This window comes from Dysidea avara, chromosome 6 (genome assembly GCF_963678975.1).
Source record: "Dysidea avara chromosome 6, odDysAvar1.4, whole genome shotgun sequence".
NCBI lineage: Eukaryota > Metazoa > Porifera > Demospongiae > Dictyoceratida > Dysideidae > Dysidea > Dysidea avara.
In genome coordinates this window covers 1,716,797-1,742,885 of record NC_089277.1, presented here as the reverse complement: position 1 = coordinate 1,742,885, position 26,089 = coordinate 1,716,797, and the positions used below count along the sequence as shown (strand labels likewise).

The 26,089-nt window shown below is 37.2% G+C and overlaps 1 protein-coding gene across 1 annotated transcript in view; it reads left to right on the top strand.

The window, feature by feature from the left end:
• Window positions 1–26,089, top strand: part of LOC136258469 (uncharacterized) — a 121,046-nt gene that overhangs the window by 44,566 nt on the left and 50,391 nt on the right. Inside the window, exons 3-4 of the mRNA XM_066051778.1 lie at window positions 10,754–10,855; window positions 19,878–19,953. Of these exons, the coding sequence (XP_065907850.1) occupies window positions 10,754–10,855; window positions 19,878–19,953 (178 nt within the window). The remainder of the gene's footprint in view (window positions 1–10,753; window positions 10,856–19,877; window positions 19,954–26,089) is intronic.

The window sequence follows — 26,089 nt, the reverse complement described above, 5'->3', positions numbered from 1 at the left end:
CATTTCCATTATGGTATCTAGATAGGGTCCGCAATCCGAAAAATCAACTTCTACAAATCAATCCCCCTACCATTGTGGGATGTTCATTGTAGTATCCCATTGCTTGATCCACCATGAAACCGGAGGCACGATTGTTGTCTTCACAGAAATATCATTTTCAGTATCTCACAAGATGCAAGATTTATTTTTAAAATTTCGTGCTCCACACAAAGGACCGGATGAAACTTGCTACTTAGCCAAATCATATCCAGAGTTGTTGTAGTTGAAAAGTACGCACAGAAATAAGTAAATGATTTGCTGGGTGCCCGGCACAGGGTTGATTTCTTTGAAAAAACAGACAAAGAAATACAAAGTTTCGAATTCAAACTGCCCTACCACCCAGGGCAAGAGAAGCCAACTATTCCTCATAGAGTTTCGATACGGTTGGGTGCATAGTCTGTCTATGCTGTTAGTTTGGAAAAGATCTGAGACTTCTCACCATCTGGGTGACGAGCGTCAAAATTTTCTGCAGCATCAAAGAATTGTGTCGCGCTTTCTAGCCATTTCCAGTGCTTCTGCAGCCACAACAATCATCAATTGTGACCGGGCCTGCGAAAACAGGGCATGTGGGCACAAACTACACCTTGCCACACTACAGGTCATATCTCAGTACCAGAGCAGAATATTGTCATTATGTAACTTGCATCATAAAGCCAATTAAATGCTTAAAAAAAGCTGAACATTGCATTGTTATAGCATAATGGAATAAAAAGTTGTGAGTGATGGAAGTTTGAAAAAGTAGGCAAAAATCATGTGCCCACATGCCCTATTTTCGCAGGCCCAGTCACAATTATAGACTAAAACTATGTCCCTGAACGTTTGGTAATAGCGGTTGTCAATCACAGCTTCCACGCCTCGCTCTAAGCTATGCATCAAGGGAGGCAGCAAAATCGTCCAAATTTGACTTCACCTCTCACGTTCCACAGCAGCTTCGAATCTTCACTAGATCACCCTACATCACCATTATGCTTCAAAACATCCCAAAGCAAACCGAAAAATGCACAAAATCTTTCATTTTTGATTCGAGCTGGGTGGAGCTCCTGGTGAGCTGCTGGTATACCACATCATATGAAATCATAGAAATACCAACTACTACTACTACCAAACGTTTTGAACCATCTTTTATCATCATTCTGAACAAAATTAAGTGACCAGTGTGGTATCAGAAGTACTGGAAAGCACTTTGGTACCATTGAGAGAATCCCTTGAAATGACGCACGAAAATTTTGACCTTCTTCACCCAGATGGTGAGAAGTTTCAGATCCTTTCCAGACTAACAGCATAGACAGACTATGCATCCAACCTTATCACATCACTATGAGGAAGAGTTGGCTTTTCTTGTCTTGGCTGGTAGGGCACTTTGAATTTGAAAATTCGTGTTTTGTTTTCTGCTTTTTGAGAGAAAGCGACCCTGTGCCGGTAACCCAGTGAATCGTTTACTTATTACTGTGCGTACTTTTTAACTACATTAACTCTAGATAATACCTAGCTAAGCAGCAAGTTCTATCCTGTTCTTTGTGTAGAGCACGAAATTTAAAAAATAATTTTTGCATCTCACGAAATACTGAAATCGATAGTTCTGTGAAGACAACAATTGTGCCTCCGGTTTCATGGTGGATCTAGCAATGGGATACTACAATGAACATCCCACAATGGTAGGGGGATTGATTTGTGAAAGTTGATTTTTTGGATTGCGGACCCTAATCTAGAGCACAGAAGGGATATAGCACTTCTTATTGTTTTACTGTGATTCTAACATCATGGTCTACTCCAACTTGTTTCAGTACTTTTTATCGATGTGCTGTGGTCAGGGCCGCCCACAGGGGGGGGGGGGGGGCAACTGGGGCATTTTGCCCCAGGCCCCAGCCTGAAAGGGGCCCCAGGAAGGGCCCCCTGAATATCTGTTTAAAAGATCGATATACTCTAATAGAGCAGTCAGATCTAAATACTCTAATAGAGCAGTCACAGTATTCTTCAGAGGAGCAGTGTAGCAAGCTTATAGATAAGGAGATATGGTTGGTGATGGGTAGTTATTGTCATTGCCAGCAAGTTGTGACCTTTTTTTTTTTTTTTTTTGGTCCTCACCTTACAACTTGGGTCAAGGGTCCCACTTTAACTCTTTGCCCTGGGCCCCTTAATTTCTCTGGGCGGCCCTGGCTGTGGTCCCTACTCTTAGATTAGTTGAAAATTCTATTTTTGTGTACTTGTTTTATAAGAACTCTAATATTACAGTGTACTTGATGAACTGTTAAAGGATATGGTCTGCAATGGACAAAATCAATACTTATTATGCTCAACTTTTTCAATCTGTTTTGTTCTGTACCAGAGGCATAGCTAGACGTTTAGTGATGGTAGGGCCTAGGTGGGGCACACCTTCGCATCAAGTCCTCCCATGCAATATAAATACATGACATACGAGTCCATCTCACTGTGGACTCCTACACATTTATATAGAAATCTTATTAAAGTGCATGGTTGTGCCTAGCTAGCTAAATATACTGCTTCACTGCTGTTTCTGCAGCTAATTGACCCTACAACCTACGCTATTGCTCGACCAGCATGCAATTTTACCTAATTTCTTCTTCCACAGCTCTCACAGATTAACTCTTGATCCAAATCATCGGCTAGCAACATGTCACACATCAGCACTGCAGTGTTGGAGATCCGCTAAACCACAGCAGGCATTAAAAGGAATGCGTAGTAGCATGTGCCATGTCATCTTAACCATCTCCTTAGTATCATAGGTCTAATCTCCAATCACTATCAGCTCACTATTCACAACCTTTTTGCAGTGAGGAATACTTCATTTATTAAACCTCTTGCACATCTTCTATCAAGAACACCTCATTCAACACCTGTCATAGAGTAGTATGTTATCACCGACTTGATATAATGATGATGTGTACAGCCTCATTTTACTGACACCTTCCTTCCAACTCACACATTTGAACTTGCAATCACGTGATAGTGGGCATTTAATGGAATTTTAATTTTCTTTGTCCGCTGATGTTAGTAATAGCGAAATAACAAGAAATTGTATCTGCAGCGATGATTTTCATATAAAAATCTGCATGGTAGCGTTGTGAAAAATCATCGCGCGTTGAATCACGTGACTTGCAACATTTACTGACGGTGGGGCCTGGAAAGCTGACGGTGGGGCACAGGCCCCAGTGGGCCCCAGTGTAGCTACACCACTGTTCTGTACAGAAGGCATAAAAATGCTAGCTCTCTGAATAAAATATGGGTTCCTTCCCATAGTTGGCATAAATTAAGGTCTACAGCTGATAAAAACCTACTGCATGCAGAAGTTAATCAATTTTTTTCTGTGGATTTGGCACGGAACTGTTCTTTGCCTGATAATTAGGATTCGGAGTGGCACAGCACAACCCAACAAACCTTCACTACACAGCTGCATAGTTTTGTTATCATTTTATGCACAACATGATTTCCTATGGACTGAGCTTTCCTTCCATCAAGAGTAGCGGCATGAAAGTTTCTTCTTTGTGTGTGAGACTATATATAGTAGGAGGCATGACTAAAATAATTACAAGTTTTTGATTCCTCTAGCTAGCTATTTAGCTAGGCTTAAATATAATGTTTTGACCACCTAGTGGCATTAGATTCCTGCCAGAAATGCATCAGGTGATTATTTATTGATTTTCTATACAACATTATAACTAAATGATTAGCTGCATAGTATATAGATATAGCTATCTAGCTTACAGACTATGTTTCACAGTAATATTGAGGTAGAGCTTGATTCATATATACCAAAAATGCTATTCTATAAACCCAGACTTGTATGTATGCAAGATTGAGATACTCTAATAGAGCAGTCATGAAAAAAGATTCTGCACTCTCTACCATCTCTCCACTGTGGAATGCAAACAATGATTAGATATAAGGAAAAGAGTAAATCGGATGGGAATTTTAAAAATCATGCAGCTGTCTTGGAAGTACACTATCAACAATTTGGCATTATGAGAGGTTATTTACTGGCTATTAGATTCAATTAACCTAATCACTGTTACAATCCAATAAGATTATGCTACTAGAATTACAAATGAGGATGCTGCATAATGAAAATAATATTGGTATGGAATGGCCACCTTTCACTACTTATTAATGTAAATACTTCAACTTATGTGCATTTAAGTTGTACAGTTTTGTACATTATTGATGTGTGTAGTCCTTGTTGAAAGTCTGGGTTTATTATGGGTGCTGCTAAGTATAAGCACTTATACAAACTGGCTGTCAAGTATATATAGTTTATATATATTAATTTTGTAACTATTCTATTTTGTTTGTGGGATTCGCAAGTTTATACAACTGTACATCAAGTTTGTGTATTTATTGTTTATGCTGTAAAATTTAATTGATCGTTGATGTAGTTTGAAAATTAATACAGTAATAAAATTACATGGTTATAATTTAATTATGAATCAAAACACATGCTACTGTAATTTGCTTTTTTCATTGTAAAATAAATTTTGTACGAAAATTTCTTGCACAAAAATTTTTATACAATTGTAATGGAGCAGTCATTACATTAATCATATGAAACTAGACAAAATATTTGCATGAAAATAAAGCGAATGATGGTATGCATATTTATCTGTCCAGCTAATAGTGACTGAAGTCTTGGTAGATTGTCTATGTTAGTTGGCACCACATCCTGGGAGATGGATATAGTTTTTGATCATGAGTCATAAACTTTAGGAGTCATTATTTTAAGCTTTACAGTGCAACATGCATTAATAGAATGCTATTACAGTCAGAAAAATAAATAATATTGCACTAAAGGATACTTGAGATGTATCAGTAAAAATTGAATAGTCTCCAACTTTAATATAAATCAAGATTATTAACCTTTTAACCTTCAAAAGAGTAAGTTAATAACATAATCATTTGTAAAGTACATGTGACTTTCTATATTACTCATCAGGAGTGTAGCCAGACTTTTGGTTATGCCAGGGCCTAGCTATATGTTTATAGTAAATCAACAATAGGAAACACATGACTTATAGGCTTACTATTAGGGATGCAGCGATTACACCAGCATAATTTAAGGTATAATAGATATGTGTGGGAATCAGGAATTATTCTAGAATTCTGAAGTGATTATAAAGCATTAACAGTAGGAAAATCTGCATTCCATTAAAAAAGATCGAGATACTCTAATAGAGTAGTGAAACTATAATAGAACAGTCACTGAATATTTTACTCTAATAAAGCAGTCACATTGAGATAAAATACAGCAACCAGCTAAAGTATTCAAGACTATTAGAAACTAGGAGGAGGTTGGTCACAAATCATAATCCTATGATGCAAAATTATGCAACCAAGCGTTGTTCATGTGTTAAGGCTTTTTTAGCAGCTAGGAAAGCAGCGCATTGTACTGAGAAGATTTGTAACATCACTGGGACGCTCTGGTATGGATATACAATCCATCCTTTAGAATATTAAGAGGTGTGAAGGTTGAATTAGTTCAACCCTTCCTTTGAAATCATGAGATGAATGATGACGTGTGACCAACCTCCTCCGTTTAAGCTTACACATCTGATACAGCAATAAACTGGCATTATTAGCCAATTATAGTGTCATAATTGTGGGGATAATGGGTAATTCTAAAAAGTATAATAGGTAATTTTTGAGCACTGCTCAAAAGCATAATGCTCAATTACTGGAACAATATAGCCTCATGTCTACTTAGTATGCAAAGCACATGTACAGTTGCATACAAAACATGCCTATCTAGGGGGGTCTGGGGGCATATGCTCACTCTCACTCCCCCAGGAAATTTGTGAAAATTAGGCTCCAGTAAATTAAGGCTCCAGTTAAGTTCAAATAGGGCTTTGGCTTGTCTCCAAAGTACCTTTTGCTACAGCTTTGCATACTTGTGCTAGATGCCGTGAGCAGAAATATTAATAATCAAGAAATCACATGATAAAATGTGACCAGATTTTACAAAACCGATCCAAATCGCACATCAGGCAAATCAAACTAACACCACCAGTGGATAGCTGCACTATCGTACTAGTAGTTTTTACACTCAGTACCAATCAAACTACTCGAGGCCGGTTTCAATAGATGTCTTTTCTGGGGGCTGTGTAGAGCTTGAATGGTGGTTTTAGGCCTTGCGAAAGACCTGGCTTGGCAAGAATCAGTTTTTTACTGGTGGACAGCCTAACAATGTTGGCCAGACGTTTTTTCTGTGTATTTTGCTACATATCAATCACTAAGGAGCCAGCACAGCCCTGTAATCTCGTCTCTGGACTCCAATCATGGTCTGTCTCCATTTTGAGGTCTAGCCCTTGCCCACCCTGCCACCCTCCACCCCTTTGTGAGCACTCGTGATACTACTTCGCTCGTCCAACAGCTCAGATTTTCCATTTTATTTGGTGGGAAACTCTACAAGCAGCTACAAGATTGGAAGTGGTCTGAAAGGTAACAGATTGATGCATCTTTAGTGTAAATTTCATACGCATGCTTGCTATCCTTGGAGAGTTATGCTGGCTTGAATTCTTTAAAACTGTTTATCTCGAAACTTCTAATGTGCGATTTGGATCGTTTTTCCAAAATCCAGTCACAAATAGTCATTAGTAGAGTAGTGTAGTAAAACTAATACCCGGTAAATCCGTGACAATAACTGTGAATATACTTTGCCTGGCCTTATTGTTACATGATTTTTTACTTAGTCACAATGTTCTTTTAGTGATGTGTCAATAAATAGTATCACTATGATACCCCTGTTCCTTATAAGGTAGGACTAAGCCAACTATATGAAGCCTTACAATAACATGTTATAGCCTGTACATTTAATAATGAGCTACTTTTGACTGACCTAAAAGAATTAATCAATGTAGCACAGCATTTAGTGATCTCCAGTGGTCTACTGTAGTTTGTCTCATTCTATAAAATAACTGTTGATGAACAGCCAGTGCAATAAACAGACCCTAGTATGTTGATTTCCATCAAAACTTTTATTTTGTGTCTATATGTGACCGGATTTCATATAACAAGGCTTCCACACACACAAAATCAAACTTACGATTGCTGGTCTAATACACTATCATATTTCACACTGTACTTCCTTCAGCACTGGCAAGTCTGGTTTCTGTAGCAGCTTTCTTCCAACCCTGTCAAAGCCACGAGTGTGAGATTGGCACCATTAAATGGCCATGGCTTTGTGATAATGGTGTGTAGTGAGCTGGGACTTCACAGTAAGCTCGCCAATAGTGTTCTCAGTCAATTCGGAGTAATTTGAGGGCCATGGAGGGCCATGGAGAGCCCAAACTTGGCCTCTGGATTCCAATCGTATTCTTACTTCATTTTATACCCGTATATTAAGACCACCGTCCACCCCTACCCTCCCACCCTATTACTATCGCCTGTGATATTATTACCCGCTCGAAAAAAGCTTCTCAAAACAGGGAGAATTTTGGGTATCAGAAATGTATACACCCACTCAGTGATAGCTAGTGAACAGATGAACAATTGGTGCAAATTTTGTCTGCACAGCTGTAGACACTGGGAAGTTATTACACAATGATTCCTTAAAATCGCCATATCTCCTAACAAAGCTTTGTGCGTCGAAGCCTTGTTTTGTCAAATTCAGTCACATATAACTCCAAAGTTTTGGGCTATCAATTCAGCACTGACTCACTTTAGTTTCAGCCATTTCTTACCTTGTAGAATAATTTTGCACTTTTCTTTGCATAGGTGGATCTAGGAGACACTGTTATTTGAGCACTCACGAGGGATTGTGATGTTACCTCTGGGCAATACTGTAGCTTTGTGGCCCCTTCTTGCTTTATAGCTGTCTGTTAGGTACAGTAGGGTAGGCCACACAGAAAACATGAGGTAAACAAAAGTCCATAACTTACATTGCTAAAATTTTAATAGAACAAGATGACATCCTGACATAGGCGATGGAGGCCATGGCCCCCCACTTTTATGGGACACTGTTTCCAAGAAATGATCAAGATACTCTAATAGAACGGTCTGGATCTGGATAGTCTAATAGAGCAGTCACAGTATTCAGAGAACCAGTGTAGCAAGCTACTTAACTACGTATATGTAGTTATAAATAAGGAGATATAATTGGTGGAGAGCAGCTATTGTCAGCAGGTAGTGACTTTTTTTGGTCTTTAACTGGCCTGGCCCTTCACTCTTTGGCCTGCTCCACTGCCTCTGCATCCCGGTTTCTATAGTTAGACCCACAGAACAAATCTTTACTAATGCACAGGTAATCAGTGTTTTATACTAAGGGTTATGCTATCGTTGCAAATTCAGTTACAAGTGAATGATTCAATTCTAGGCCTGAGTCAAATATGCTCAAAGTTTGCCCATAATTCTTTCAGGATTTTCCCAAACTTTTCACTTCAGTGTTCCCAATTATGCTCCTAGGTTAGCAACATTTTGTAAAATTTTCTTGGAATACTTTAATCAGTGATTGCTGTATTAGAGTATTTCAGTACAAAGGGACTGTTCTATTATAGAGTATATTGATCTATGGAGCTATGTACAATAGAGGTGTACCGATATGGGTTTTTGGCATGTCCCGATATCCGATATTGATGCCACCAAAAGAAGCCGATAACCGATAGTTGATCCGATATTTGCATTATAGTTAAAAGTGTACATTTACCTATCCTACAACAACATGCGCATGTATTCATTGCTGTACTCCGCCTATGGTAATATCCAGCTTGGGTTTCTATTGTGCAATCCAGACAATTAGGCACCCACAAACATTTTTATGTATACTTCCCATGAAGCTTTAAACGGATATTTCTGCATTACTCCGCATTCTAATGGCTTGTGAGAAAGCTGGTACAGCAAGTTTCCTTGGTTATCTGTGACCCTTCTTTTTATTACAAGGTACTCTATAACTGCTTCATTTGTAAAGACTGCGATAAGCTTTCCAGTAACAAATACTAGAATCACGTGTATTTATATGGCCTCTCGTAGCATAGCCCTTGTTTCAGAGTGAACAATAGGCCACTGGCACTAAAGAGCCACATGGATAATGTAGAAATAATCCGTTTATGTACAGACTATTGCTACTGTATAAAAATCGGTAGCGATATTGGTCCTCCTGCTGTCCTGCACCAGATACCGATATTGGTAAAAATTACCATATCGATGGCCGATATTTTAGCCGATCCGATTATCGGTACACCTCTAATGTACAATGCATTTTAGTGTTCCATTGCAGTCTGCAGTTTCCAACTACTGCTCTATTAGAAAGTATCAATCAGTTTCATAGAATTTTACCTGAAATATCCACCTAATATGCTAGCATTATGCTGACATAACACTCAATGCCTTTTATTACTTTTTCAAACTTTCACATCTCTATACCATTATGATATAGCAATAAACTTTTCAGCTCTTAAGTAAACAATTAAGATGCAATTTACAGAATGCAATCTTTAATATTCTGTTCCACTACTGAGATAATACCTGTTGTGTATAGTTTGTGTCCACATGCACTGTTTTCACAGGCCTGGTCACAAACTCACATATTTATCTAATGTGACTGCATTATTAGAGTATCTCAATGTTTTGCAGTACTGGCAGTTAATTCTAAAAGCTATTCTTTGATTCTCAATGTGTGTTTTAGTTTTGAAAGCATATAGCTACAATATTAAAGGAATGAGCAACACAAAGTTAATGTTGCAAAACTTTGTCTGGTATATAGCCATAAGGTGTAATAGTTATACTTGTGTAAAAATTTTGAGTGAATAATCACAACAACAGCAACAACAACGTACAGTTTCACAATATAACAGTCTCATACTGGAGCAATTCTGCAACAACACAGTAAACATTGCTAACCTGTTGATAGGTAATTGAAGTGATCATCACCAAGTCTGGTTTTCCAACACTTGATACATACAAAAGTAGCGGTACACTACCATAATTCCTTTCCTTACTGCTTCTCTTTGTTAGTAGTACATTGAAGAATACTTAATATCAACCATCAAAAAGTGTGCAATGATATTACTCGTGATAGTTCATGAGTGACCTGTTTATCTTGTTTCTTTTTACTTAAGAGCATGACCACTACAGGATAAGTGCAGTGGCTACTAAAATGTACAGCAGAAGTTATAGATCATCTAGAAAGTGATACTAAGGGTATTTATAATTAGCTGGCATTAAATTTCACTCCTTGTAGTGTTGTACTGATATGAGAGTTTGTAATATTCCAATAGCTGGTGTATCATATTGTCCTCAAACCAATAAATGTAGCCAATTGCTATGGTAAAGGCACATACCCCATTACAATTTTGAAATATCAAGGACTAATGTGTTGGATTTGTATTGTCATTAATAACTACAACAACTGACATTGTTATCACATCTATTATGTACACTATACACATACATTAACATGTATATTTCTATATATCAAATTATATATCTGTATCTGCTGCTATTATGACATGTAGTATCAATCTGATAAAATATACAACTGATATATGACATTTCTGATAGTTGATCTAATGACTGGTACAGCTACCTGTTTGTGTAGCATGATAGCTAGTTTGCAAAATCTGTAAAACTTTCAATTTATATTATATTGTATGCCTTGTAGCAACTTATGCTACAAAGGTAAACATTTTCCCTACCAAACTAAATATAAAGTGCACAATATTACTAATATAATACAGTAATGCTGATGGTGTTTAACCTGTTATCATTACAGGATCACAAGACTCCCCTACACCGGGCTGTTGATAGGAAGGGGGTCAATACAGTGAAGTACATAGTGGAGGAGCTCAAAATGGACATCAGCACATTTGATGAGGTATGATATTCTGTTGTATCTAGAGAAGTTTGTGATAGTGAATAATTTGTGTAGGCAGTTATTTATAAGGAAAATAGTGCATTAGGCCATACCTATTTGATCTTATGTTGTGTGGGCAAAAATATTTTAAATTTGGGTAGGTAGGTCGCTTTGAAAATGAAAATGATAAAAAATTTTAAGCAAAAGAGCATACAAAATGTAAATAATTAATGTAACTATAGTAGTACAACTATTACATACACAGTTAAAATCTATTTTTGTCTAGGTTTTTTCATATTATTAGGCTTCCTAGTTGCAGGGCTCTTCCCACCAGCATGACATAAAAAATAAATTGGCCTCACAATCACAAACTGTTTGCACAACTCTTTTATGGAATCATCATTAATCAGCCCTTCATCCAAACCACAGTAGTAACAAACTTGAGGAAAAGACACTGTCGTTGCACTATACTGTAGTATATTTTATCGCTACACAATAAAGTTGAACACACTACAATTGTGTCATAGTGGCATGAAGATGGTGGGAAAAGTTCTGATCCACAAGTGTACATCCTTGAATCATCAATTTCTTGTACTAGTGCAGATTCCAGTTTGTTCAGCTTTCGCAAGGCATTAATGCACCTTGGCTTAAAACATTCTCTGCATGTAATGGTGTTATGGACTTTGCCATTATTAAATAAAGGTTTCCTTCTGGTGTTAAGTTCCTTTACTTCTTGAAAGTAGGGGTGTGCCAATTTTGCCAGCAATGTTTTTGGAAAAGTACATTGGTAAAAGCAAAGAGCAAAATTCTGGAAAATAGGTGGAAAATTTGAAAAATAAGCACCAAGGAATGGAAACTTAGCACATTTTATATGAAAATGATCGAGATACTTTAATAGAACAGTCATGTATAGTGTTAGGACAGCATTTGTTATAGGAATCATAACATTTTCCTACTTAGGTGGCCTCCCCAAAGTTGGCTCCGAGTATGGTGCTTGGCCGGAATTTGGGTGGACTGCGGATCAAGGGGTTGGCTTTTTTTCAGCCCTTCTAGGTATTTGTCCTGTTTCACTTTAGAATAATTAGCTCAAAGATTTTCGCTTAGGCTCCTAGGCTATGGGTAAACACCTTGAACAGGCTCTACTTTCTGTGTACACCCTCCAGTGCCTAACTGGTAAAGTAGATAAAAATAATGGCGACTAAAGATCGAGATACTCTAATAGGGCAGTCACTATGTACAAAATATTCTAATAGAGCAGTCACACATGTTTGTAAGCTTGAGATACTGTAATTAAATTTTATTGACGCTCAGCAATATAGAGAAATTTCAAGCAAAATTTTGAGAAAAATAGGTGAGAAAAAAAGAATTGCTGGAAAGAAAAAATAGGTGGGAAAAAAAGCAAAATAGGCTCATCCCTACTTGAAAGCTATATGAACCTTTTGAAGGCTGATCTTTGTCTGACGGCTTTCGTCCATACATTTCACTGAATGGACAGTAAGAGTCTTTTTGTGAATCCAGTAAAGGAAAAGGCAATAAACAAAGCGCTTCAAAATCTTCTAAACTCATATGCACAGGATGATGAGCACAACGAAGACAACTACTGTTCTGACACTTTTTTGCTTGAAAAACATAATATTGCAGTGTGCTTCTATAAAATGATGAAGAGGCTCAGATTGTTTAATAATTTTTGATGTTAGATCCTTTTTGCTTTCAATGGATGGTTCCAAAAATAGAAGAAAATCTAAGGTTTTGTTGATTTCATCCGTGCTTGCAGCAAAATCAACACCAACTGCTTGTTCCTTTACTTTCATTGCTTGAAATCAGTCATTTGAAAGTTTAATTGGTTGTTACATAGAATCTCATAGAGCCTCTTGAAACCAGGATTATTCTCCTGTAGAACTTTATGCACATCTGCAAGTGATATTTTTTATTTCTAAGCATATCTTCAAAATCTGGTGCCATTGGCTTTCTAGCTAAAGCTACATGTTGTAAGACCAAATTAAGAATTGACATAGCCCTCTCAGCCAGGTTTGTCCAGCTCTGATAAGGACAAGTGTGGACTGATATCAGCATATCTAAATCAAGGGCTCGAAACAAAGCAAGAAGCTCAGTTTGACAGACAGAAATGTAATCCTATGATCGGGACCACCATCACTAACAGTGATTGAAAATAGGCTTGTGATCCTCCTTTTCTAAGGTTCGAATTAGCTCAGTTGCATCTCTTAGAGGACTGGAAGGTTGAGAAACCTTGCCTTTGAGCACCACACATGCCTTTCCATAAAAGAAAGGGTCTTTTTCAGATAAGAGTATGTCAACCATAAACGACACAGATAGAACAATGCCATGAATGTGAAAACAATGGTCTAGGGAATTGTTTTGTGGTCCATTTACAGTAACGAATGATTTTCTGTGGCCTCTAACTCCTGTTGATACTGGACAATGTGGCTCACCTACAGGGACTATGGCTTTATCATCTAAAGACATCATCTAAACATCTGTACTTTACTACAAATCGTTTCACGTACTTTAGAATGTTGCAAAACATATCTAGCATCTGGGTGGTCTTTTCTCAACTGCCATACCTGCACACCATGCTTCACCTGAAATCATCCAGTGTACCTCAGCACTGCACTAGAATATGGATTTTATGGCCAAAACTGCAACCTTATCCATTCAGTAGAAGGAGCTGCTGGCATAGTTGTGTGCTTTTTCTGTAGATAATCTGACATCTTGTAGATGACAGATAGATATAGCTAGTGGCATATGCATCACATCCACTTGTCTCTGTTCATCAGCAGCTGTTGTGATTTTTTCTAAATATTCCTCTAGCTCATTCCAAAATGCATCAAATGTTGTAGATTTTTGTCATTTCTCATAGATCTAAAATGATTTGGGTATCATCAAGATCTAGCAAAGTAGCAGTAACACGTTCATCCACCTCTTTTTCAGCAGTACAGCAGCTAGAAGATGCATGCCCAGTTAAAGTTTTATAAATGTTCCTCAAGATAAATTTTGGAGTTTTTGACAATCGACTCTACTTATCCAAAAAATCTGTCCTCATGGCCCTTGAGGCATACTTTGATTGGTCTAATGTGATTTTGGTGATAACTTGGCTGGTTTTTGTAGAATTGTTGGTATCCTCCTGCATTTTCCAGGCAAATGACGTGTTCCAATCATTGACCCATGTGCAAACTTGTATAACATTACAGGAAACTGTGAAGATAGTTGGTCAATCCAGCAATGCCTGACATACTGTATCTATCCTCAGGTGCAAAATCATTCAAAAAGACTGGCACATAATATTTAGTAGCCATTACAAGCTTTAAATGCACTTTTGTGTTGGCTTAGGTGATGCTGGAATCAGCTTAACACTAAAGGACTCACCTACAGGATTAACAGTTGTTCTTCTATGTAATTCCAGTACTTTCTCATTATGGTCCGTGAGGTAAGATTTATATTTACGTAATGCTTCAACAAGTTGCTCCACAGATGATCGAAAGTTCTGCCACTTAGATGTAGAGAACCATGGATGCATTAAATAATCAGACAGCAGGCCAATGTGCTTTTCTAGAGCTACTTAAGAAATCTGTGGTTTTTTGTGCTTCTTTTTTATCCAATCATTGAATCCTTTAAATTCAGATAAAATGGGTGGTATATGACATGCCATTGCTCATGATGTGGATCCAGGGTCCACAAACAATCAGACAGCATTTTAACAAAATTTCCAACACTTGCAACAGCATCTGGGCTCCACCCTAGGTTCTCCTTATGCAATAAATCCAATAATTTGTTATAAATAGCATGGTCACCTCTCAACGGCTGTTCACTACTTGTTTCATAGGGTGGTGGTAACACTACTTTACGAGCAGCTGACATAATAATTTCAAAAGAATTAGGTTTGTCCCCAATAGTTATACTAGACGTAGAAGTGGTTGTACTGTCATCATCTTCCAGAGTAAAACAGACAAACTTGCAATGAAATTGGTGGCAAAGGAATACTGGTGCATCAAAACTCACCTTTCAATAAAGCATAGGGATATTTTTAATGCATTTGTTCTACCATTTAATTTTACTAGGGCTCAAACGAATAGTGGTTTTTACTATTCGAATATTCTTTATTCACAACTACCGAATATTCGAATATTATTTTTCAGCATGTGTAATTGGGATATCAATAATCCTGTTATACAATATGACTCCTTAATACAATACAGAATCAATATGATTTAATGACTATGTGAGATAAAGAATTGTACACCTGATGTTATATATTCCCTTTAAACGAATATTTGAATACCCAAAATGGTATTCGAATATTCGAATAGTCACCGAATATTCGAATAATAGAATATTCGTTAGAGCCCTAAATTTTACACATATAGAATGTTCTCTATATCATTCAGTGCTATATATTAACAAAAATAGTATTACTCAGCTTATTATTTAATAGTTATACCATGGCCACAAAGGATTTGCCTGATATATTCCCAAGCCCGAGGGCCGCAAAGTGGTGTCAAAGCCCTGATATATATGCCCAAGCCCGAGGGCCACAGGCCCGATGGCTAGGGCATACTGTATATATCAGGCAAATCCCGAGTGGCCATGGTATAAGTAATATATACCACTCTGGCATGCTCACCTAATAGGTGAAGGAAGACAAACCTGCATTCACCACATTACTTTTATACAGAGGTTTGCAAAAATCGATTATGGGTTTAAATTGTGGGTACAAAAAGAAATGATTGTGGGTTTCACTGGTTGTAGTGATACCATTTTAAACCAAATAACCACTTTGTGGATGAATAAAGTTACCTAAGGTTCTAAAATAAACACTTAGACATATAGGTTGTGAATGTTTGAGGCATCTTTTCATGTAGTTGAAATGTGCTCTGTAGAAAAACATTCCCCACATTGCAAAAATGATTATTTAGTGATGCTTAGTAACTGAATTATGCAATGCTGACTCACTCAATTCTTTTTACTTCACAACAATGCCCCTAACTAAATCAACATGTTTAACTCAAACCCACAATGCAAAACTTTAAGCAGCTCTAATTCAAACCCACAATGCAAAACTTTAAGCATCTCTATATAAATAATCAAAGGGAACTGATGCTTTGTAGCTGCCTCAGCATCAAAGGCAGTTGTGGTCAGGGCTATATCATGATATTGCCAGGGAAATATGTGATATATAACCCTGTGATTTCCTTTGATCTGAGGTGTCAAAGTGGTATATATATATATATACCACTTTCACACCTCACTTCAAAAGGAAGAGAAGGTGTATAAGTGGTATAATAGCACTGCTAGCAGTGCTCAGGAATGCAGTAACGAGAATAGGAGGTAGTATATACATGGCTAGTATAGTAAGTACTTTATAGTGCACTTAAGCTTCATTATGAGCTGTTCAGCTCGTATTTGGGCTTCCTGTGTTTAATTGCGTACCCACAATCGAAGTGATCTGCATGCTCATAACGATACACTTACATTCGGCCTCTCAGCAGTGCCTTGTCGTTGCTCTTACAACGTTACCCACAATCGAAAGTCACATGGTCCCATATAAATACACTCGCAAAGCATTCCTGCAGTTTCCATGTACACTTGCAGGTGATTCACCTAAGTGGAATATATTAGTTGTAACATTGGCACTTGTAATTTTCCTGAAATACACACACTCGCACTCGGGCTGCGCTCTCGTGCTCGTGTGTATATTTCAGGCAAATCACTCATGCCCATGTTACAACTACTACATAGCTACTAACCTCATGAGTATTTATAAATTGGTCAGTCTGTGAAATCTTCACTTTCATTCTTCTAATACCATCAGATTTGAATAACTTTAAAAATAAATCTCCAAAGGAACTTTCCCATTGGATCTGAACTATCTTTGAACACTGAACTACAGGGGCGTATCTAGCCCAAACATGATGCCTGGGCAAGCTCATTTACCTGTACACCTACTACAGTGAACAACCTGTGTGGGTTCATACATGCATTCATCAAATTGCTGTTTTCAAGTGCATGGCATGGCTAGCTACAGTTATTAACTCTTACAGTATCTGTATGCATATAGAATAGCTCATCAGTCTACAATCACTCCATACCAGTCTCTAGCTACGATACATGTATCAATTGTGGGACTGCAACATCACATGCCACACAAAAGGATACTTCCAACTCATAATGAACAATACTACTGAACCGATAGATTTATTGTACTGACTCGTACATGTGCGGATCACAAAACGCATGACACCGGTTCATCTACGTACTCAGTAGGGGCATCCATTCCCTGCAACCACCCACCAACTCTACCACACCCTGCTGAGTGGTCCTAAAAAGTATCATCAGCAGTTCTCTCACGTTATTCCCTCGTTGTAGTTGTATCACAATAAATCCAGGCACAGATTATTTGGCACTAGACCTCTACCTGCTGAAATCAAGCAGCCAAACAGCTAGTCGTCTTGAGTATTTTCCACTTCACGCGGTCTATATACAGGCAAACTCCAAACTATCATCACTTCGATGCTCGCTTCGATGAGACTACACTATTCATTTTGGGCGGGCACATCTCCGTTTTTCAGATTTAAATATAGTAACTCGTAATCTACGGGGCTATTATTAGAAGTCAAACTCTTAATTAAATGCGCAGCGATTATTTTCAATGCAAGAATTTGCTGCAAGCGTTCGTTACAGCATCAGTGTTCCCTAGTGGATAGAACTGTAATCGTGAACAGTGTATTCATGCGTGGCCCTTGTGCGTGGCTGCCACACCAGAAGATTTTCTGATTCCCGGGCAAGGTGAGCTGATGCCTGGGCAAATGCCCGGGTGTAGATACGCCACTGCTGAACTATCTCCAATGGTCCTCTTTTAACTATACCACTTAACCACACGGACGATGTGGAAGCCATGCTGTGTTTAATTAAGAACATGTGATCTGCACATGGGATTTTCATTATTATTTCATCTGAAGAAAAATGCAGTCGGTCAGGCCCGAGCAACATAAGATCAAATAGGTATGACCTTAGTGCACATTGAAAATCTACAAGGCCCAATAAAGACTTTCCAATAGCAATTCTGTTAAAATTCTACACTATGTGCTATGAGTACAACATCTCAATATAACTTGTTGATGTAACACTTTGTAGTTATCAACACTTTCATAGGCAGACAATGCCTACAGAAAATAAATAGTAGCATTTAAGTGCTATGTAGTTATGTCTCTGGATATGGTACATGTTGCTGCTACACTTTCAGCCATGCAGGGTTTTTGTGTACTGTATGTTTTTGAAATAAGGACATTCTACAATGTTTCTGTACAGCTAGTACCATCATTCACATTTGGCACACCTAATTAGTGCCTTAAGAGCAACCTAGTGGTACTACAATCCAAGGGCAAGAACAGCTGGTCTACATGTTATGGAACATTTTATAAGCATCTATAATTACTGCATGCAGTGAGATGCATTAAGCTGCACGTCTATGTAAACTATGGTGAATTTCTAAGTTAGTCCAAGTAAGTTGTGTTATCTAGCTGAGTGTTCAATGATTGAACATAGCAACTATAATAATAATCCATAACTCCTAGTGATGATAATGACACTTCCTTTGTGACATAGTAGAACACCATAGGAGTCAGAGCATGTTTCCCCAATGAAATCAGATTTTCTGAAGTTGAATTCAAGAGTAATAATTTATTTCAACAGTGTATTATATTAATGAATGCTTGGCTTTTGTAGTATGGTGACTGTTCTATCAAGGTGACTGCTCTATTAGGGTGATAGCTCTATTATTGTATTTCGATCTTCCTTGCAGTTCCTGGAAACCTCAGAAACTCCCCTGTAGCCACCCCTCCATAGGAGTAACTGCACAATCAGTGAAGTACATGTAAACTTAACATCTCTTTAATATTCCATGTTTCATGAAGTAAGCCTGAATTGTGTACTAGAAGTCAATGTACACCCTTGCTTCTGTGTAAACTTGATAACAATTAATGTTAGAAAGATTACCTGCCACCACATTATTCAACGTGTACTTCCTAATAAAATGTAACTAGTGATTGATGTAATAACAGAATCTTGTTCTTGAAACTGCATAAATCTTTTTGCTTGATAAGTACAAAACTATGAAGATTCTTGTATTTTCACTTTTCAGCATAAACAGATTTTAAACTGTATGTCATAAATATGATATCTGAATTGACACAAAAGCAGCTTTTAATTGAAAAGGTTGACACAGCCATCAGGAGAAATCAACCCAGGACAACACAGTGTTAACTGTTTGAATGCACTGAGGAAGCAAGCTCTTCAACAATTGTCTGAGCTGGCACATTTGTGCTCTTCATCTGATATGATTGTGCTTTTTAAACTAAACACCATTTTGATCCTCTTTTGCTACTGACTATAGTGGTATATATCAGGTCATGTCAGAAATTAATGGCTAAGTGTGAGATTAAAAACACCACTAGATTCAGGCAAACACGACATCAGTTGCTCACCATTTTGCTTTGAAATTACTGTAGAGTGTTGTTTTCATATGCTTTTATTTCATCCATGGTAGCAAATAACTTGGTATAATGGAATTGTACAGTGCTGCTTTATTGGTAATCATGGAGGTTTAGACTTTTGTGCCCAAAACTTCACCCAAAACCTGCCTAACATAACAGCTTAGCTGCATTAGCTATCCACAATCAACCCAAACATGTCTTCAGAACATAGAATAGATAAGTAATATGTATAGCATCTCAGTATAGCACATATCAATAGTACAGTAGCCCATGCTTTTATTAACCCAGTGATTGATAATCGGTTAGTTATCTAGTAAGCAAATGCAAAACCATAAAATCAACATCAATTACACAGTATTGCAGAGGAAATTTCAATTGGTTTTGAATATTTGCACTTGTTAATAATGTGAGCCACATACTGGGATGATGCTGTGATGAACTGTTGTGTGTTCCTTATTAAAGTAGTTGTTTGATGTATAAAAGTATCTGGAGTCTCTTCAGTTTTGTTTTTGTTTTGAATTACTTTCCCATATTAGGACTACAAGAAGAAGATTAAAGAAATGTTGGGAGGGTCATTACCAGACAATCAAACTGGATCACCTGATACACAAGGTATTATTATAACATCTACCAATGTTTAGAATGAGGTGCTAATAAAATAATTGTAGTTTACTAAAATTGTATGATGCATCTACAAAAAAATGAAAAAACCAGTACAGCTTTAAATATTAGTGTTTGAAAATCAGTTAGTTTCAACAAGTCGTAAAGAATCAGCATACCCTAATAGAAGAACCACAAGATGTCAACTACTCTAATGTAATAGTCACATGTGTTTGGAATAGTTTGTGGGGTGTACCTTTAACATTAAGTGGCTCCTTGCACTTATAGCCTGGAAAGCTCATATAGAATTGCTACTGGTTTTCTCTTTAATGTCTTTATGAGATGTTACTAGTTAATTTATTTCCTCCTAGTATGTAATGTGAGAGGAAATCAATATCTTTACAGTGGGGCTATATACTGTATGACAAGCTGCCATTGGTGTAGTAAATAATTGTTATGCTATGATTATCATCATTGTAAAAGATTCTATAGGCTCTGTGTTATTTAAATGAATGCACAGCAAACTGTCTGGCTTCAAAGCCATCAAGGAAGTAAATTATTCATATGAAGAGTAATACTTGTACAACATGTGTATGTTGTCACATGTGATAACTATCTCCCTCAGTCAGGAACTATTAATGCTGCATGCACTAGTGGTCAAGTATTTATTCTTCCCTGTGTGCAATTGACATTGCTGGAAAATTGAATAGTTAGCTAACCACTATTGTAATGTATGACTCGCTATGGTAGCACGTCTATAAACAGGCATGTGTTAACCATGTGAATATCTTATAGCACATGCTTCTATGTTGTATAGTTGGAAACCAATCAGCATGTTTGTAGTAGTGCATAAACACATGTAATGCATTCATTCAATGGTTCAAAGGGTCCATCATTTGAATGGCATAAACAATTGATAAGTGCATGTGCATACTGGCTCACATTGATAATTGAGTTTATCGCAGAAGATTGCAAAAATCGAACTATTCATCACAAGGTGAACCATTTTCACCATAGAAAGAGTTACATTCAAGACACTATGGAAAGTAATGGAGGCTATCAGTACACAGAGCCACTGGGTGTCTAACAATTTTAATTAGCTTGTACTACGAGTGACCACACACACCACTAATGGTGAAATGAAGTTGGAATGCTGGCTGAACAAGCTGTAAAACACCTTATAAATTCACTACAGTTCTACTTGGGTATGGTCTTGTAGCAGCAATTATACATCTTGTTTTTGTGCTGTCTCCAGGTGCCAATCTTGTTGCTACACAGATTAATTATAGTGCCAAAATAGTGATTTCAGTCATGTCAACAAATTGACGAATTTATTTACCAACAGAATCTAAAGCAACAAATTCAATTGTCAAATCTTAAAACTCTTGTTTCGTTAAAATATTCTCAAAATAATGCTATTACCAACATGTTACATAATAACTGTAGCTCTGTATGCAATATTCATCAAAGCTTTAAAGGTTACATCCACACATTCAAAGTTTAAGATCACAAAACATTCATTTATGCGCCAATTTTTAGTACTACCCTTTGCCACATTGTAAAATTGCAGAATCACATTGTGCCATTGTACTGCTCTTTGAATTAATAAAATGTTAACCTTGCAAGTGATACATAATTATAAGAATAATTAAATCACCAATTCTGTACCTCATTGGCTGTAGCATGAAGACTTTAAATGTCACACCATAAGATCTGGTATACTACTGTAAGTATGTACAGTAGCTAAATAAAGCAAATTACAGTTGACTATAATCTATGTTCATCTTAAATTCAATGAATGGTGAAATTATTCAAGTGGTTAACAATTCTCAAGGGAATAAAGTGTTTGCAGTTCTTATGTTTGCATCTATAGCTTGAAGTTATTGCTATTTGCATATATAATAAAAATGGAAAAACGGTTTTATCACCTGTCACAGCAGATGACAGTTTTCACTACAAACACAAAAGTTATATAAATAAATTATCAAATTTTGCAATCAGCATAAAGTATAGGCTTGACTGGTCTGCTTTTGCTGCCTGCATTTCCCAAGTCCAGTGACAAGTCATAAAGGTGTTCTGGGTTTTTAATGGAGCTCTGGCCAACCTGGGGATGACTATAATGTGGCTGTACAGCTCTGTGATATTGAGTAAAGACTCATGCTGTAAAATTTCTTAGCTAGTTTTGAGACCTGAATGGCCCATAATTTGGCCTAATTCATCCCATCGCATTTCTCTTTCATTTGTAAACAACCTTTTTGCCCTCCCCTCTATCCTCCTCCCACCATCTCTATTGTAGTTTGCCTAAAACAGTTAACTTCACTGTGGGTAAATTCAGCTGTTGTCTACTTCTCCAGTGGATGCTCTGGAAGGTAAGGAGTTAGTGTAAAATTTGAAATTGGTACACTTTAAACTTCAACAATTTGCAATCTAAAACCAGTATTAGTTGGTACTTTAATAGGCGATAAGACCGGTTTCCCCAGACTAGACCACAATTCATGATCAGCAAGAGAAGCAATACAGTAGTCATAGAGAAGTACAGTACATGTCAATACATTGTGTAGCTAATGTTATGTCAAGTATGTAAAGTTAATAACCTTCATCAGTTAGAGAGTTCTTCAAATATAGACAGTTGTGTTACCACTTCTTTCTATAAACTACTGCTGCATGAAGCACTTTTTGTATGTGGGAGATTGTAATGACAACATCTTTTGTGGTGTGTTTTGTCAAAGATTGGTTATTACATTTTATCAATTTCTTTTTACAATTGGGCTTGACTTGAATTCCTTTAGCTTGTGTCAGGTATTTTTGATGATGTTAATATAAAGTGATTTTGGTTGCATTAGTTCACCTTATATACCCCATGCAGTTAAGAACTCATTTCACATGTTGATCACATTAACCTAGCAAGGTCAGAATAGTGCAATAAAATGTAGTAGAACAAGCTCTAATGCATTTTCTTATTAAATGTTTTTTTAGTACATGAACAAAATAAAATGTACAGTATTTGTTCAATGGTTCGAAGAGTGCATTATTCGAATGGCATAAATGAAGTTCAAATTTGTGAAAGTACAACCAATAGTGATTGAAAGTATGGCAGAAGGCTGCAAGAATCTGACTGCTCATCGCGTTGTGAACCATTTTTGTCATGGATAGTTATGCTTGAGATACTAGAAAGTAATTGAAGGTGGTTCTACACATTCTTTGACAAGTCAATTAGCCCACGCCAAAATGACCACGCCCACTGCAGTTGGGAATGTTGCTGAACAAGCTGTAGAGGAAGAATATTTGTAAATTGTGTGTACTACTGCTGTAGTAATAAGGTCTTTTAGCAGCAGCTACAACTTTGTTTTCTCCAGCTGCCTATCTTGTTACACAGACAAATTATAGTTCCAATTCGAGAAATTCCATTTAACAAAGGCAGCCAATAGAATAGGTTATAGTGGCAGACACAGGGGAGTTGCAATGATTTCAGCTGAAACCCCTCTGAAAAAGTGCACGCGCCCCTAATTTATTAACAATTCGTGTGAATGATAAATTCACCAACAGTTATGCATAGTGTATCACATTGGGACCTTTTCTACTGGCCAAACTTCATCCTTTTGCCTTTGAAATCACTAAAAATGGAATGACGGCATTGAAGCATGTTTCTAAAAATAAGTATCATTTTAGTGCTGTTTTGCTTCAAAACGTTCTGTGAAGACCTCGATTAACTATGAAACAATGTTTTGGAGTGATTTTTATGACTTCTATAGATCTATGTAGCTATAGGCCACTGAACTATAAGATTGAGTTAACAACCCCAGTTGGTGGTATCACAGTTATTGAAAACTTCCTGAACCAGAAACCTCCTCTGAAAATTCCTAGATCCGCCACTGGGATGACTATTGTTTAATGAATTAAGCTAAGATACACTTGAAATTGCTACCAATTGGATAATATATATGTAGCTAATCATAAGTATAGCTGCAAACTATATTCATCAAAGCTTTGAATGTTGCATTCAGACCTTCAAAGCTTAATATTGATACTTGTTTATGCACTAATGTTTAACAAAACAATATGCTACCTTCTAAATGCAGCAATTCCTAAGCAACATATTTTTGAATCCACTGAAATATGCATTAAATCAGCTCAGAATAAAATTTTCTTGTGAGCCATAACAGATTGTACACAGTAGTGTAATGGGGTTTTTCACTCCACAATTTAGCTTCAAGAAATATGTACCATTCTATATATCTGTAGTCACTGAGCAAGAAAGAAAAGCCTACAGACTAGCATTGAAGCATGGATTAGCAAAGTCTGCCACCTTCCGACTCCTAGTGTTTGGCCCAGAGAACTATGGCAAAACATGCCTCATAGGAACATTAAATTGTTCAACGAGCCCTTCCAAGAAAATGCTGCCACTGAAAGTGCAGATGTCCATATCTGCACTATTTATGCTGCAAACTGGTGCAAATGCTCAGCTAAAGAAATGGCAGAGAAGTTACAAATAAAGTTTTTCCAAAATCTGAACATTGCAGCAAAGAAGCAGGTTGATCCAATGTCATTTTCCCACCCTTCCAGTAGCCCATCCAGACCTGCAGCCTGAGGTCAAAATAGAGGAGATCAATCATGCGGCCATCAAGATCACCAGCGAAGAGGAGTTCACTGCTGTTGTTTGGGATTGTGCAGGCCAGGAGAAATACATCACTACTCACACAGTTTTCGTCAGAAGAAACAACCTGGTTTTAATTGTCTTCATAGGTGATCACCAATCATCACAAAAAGTTACCCACTTCAAGGTGATCCACCACTGGCTGCAGACAGTGATGTCTGTTCACCATGAAACGGGTGGAGCTGCTCATATGTCTGAATTTTTACCAATGGTAGTTCTGGTAGTCACACACACATTGACAAAATCGTTGGAGGAAGCAAAATACGCAATCATCACCCAACTTGCTGAGGAGCTTAAGGGGAAACCTTATGCCAAACACCTCATAGGAAATCACAATGGAAAAGGCATCACAAGTTTTTAGATTCATGCGAGGATTCACAGCAGCACACAAACAACCCTAATTTAATAGTGTAAAGTGTAAATGTGTGCCTCATTTGTTACACCATGGCTTTGAACAACGGATCTTTATGTAGATGCATGTGCTACGTTCCTTGGCACGATTTAAATTCGAAATTTAAAATAGATTTGAAGCGTAGTAGTCTACTGTATCTATATAACTTAATAGTGAGTCTCCATATTTCATTATGGGCTTTTGGTAGTACTTAAGTTAAAATAAGTGTTGTTCTAGAATATCAAGTAAATGTCATGGCTTCTGAACTGGAACTAGAACTGTAATTCTAAAAATTATGGTTCCAGAACTGGAACTAGAACTGTAATTCTAAAGGTTATGGTTCCAGAACAAGAACTAGAACTGTAATTTTAAAGATTATGGTTCCAAAACTGGAACTAGAACTGTAATAATTAGCTGATACTGGAACAACACTACTCATTACACATACTTAACACTACTAACTAAAGCAAATTGCAAGTATTATATGTAGTTGATAGGTTAAGCAATTGTGAATCCCAGGTTTGAAAACTACCAGCTAGTGCATTAGAACATGCTACAAATGTTGTCTTTGATAGCACACATACACACACACACACACACACACACACTCACACACAACAAACACAGTATTCAACAATTAGTCACAAGAAAAATCTGGAATTTTAAGTAATAGTTAGACGTCAAGAACCAAGGATTTAGAAAACTTGAAGGCCCTGGGCTGCAGCTTCCAAGCGCAGCGAGGGTACTACTAAGGACCTCAGGGTTTTCTAAATCCCATAGAACTTATTGGCTCTTGATATCTAACTTATTTAGACTACAACTCATTAATTTTATCTTGAGTTGAAGCTGCCTGTAAACAAGAAATGTATCATTAATCACTAGAAACAAGCCATCTACACCTCCCTCTAATTCAGTGTGGTTGTTGCTACCCATTTAAATTCCCATGCATTGCCTAAGTTACAGGTGTGTGCTATATTTCGAAGTACAACTAATTGGACTACAACTCATTGTTGCATCTGGACAGCTGCTTGTAAACAAGAAATGTACAGGAACGTAATTGTCATGTTTCGTTTTACCTCAGAGCATGGTCTCTATTGGACATG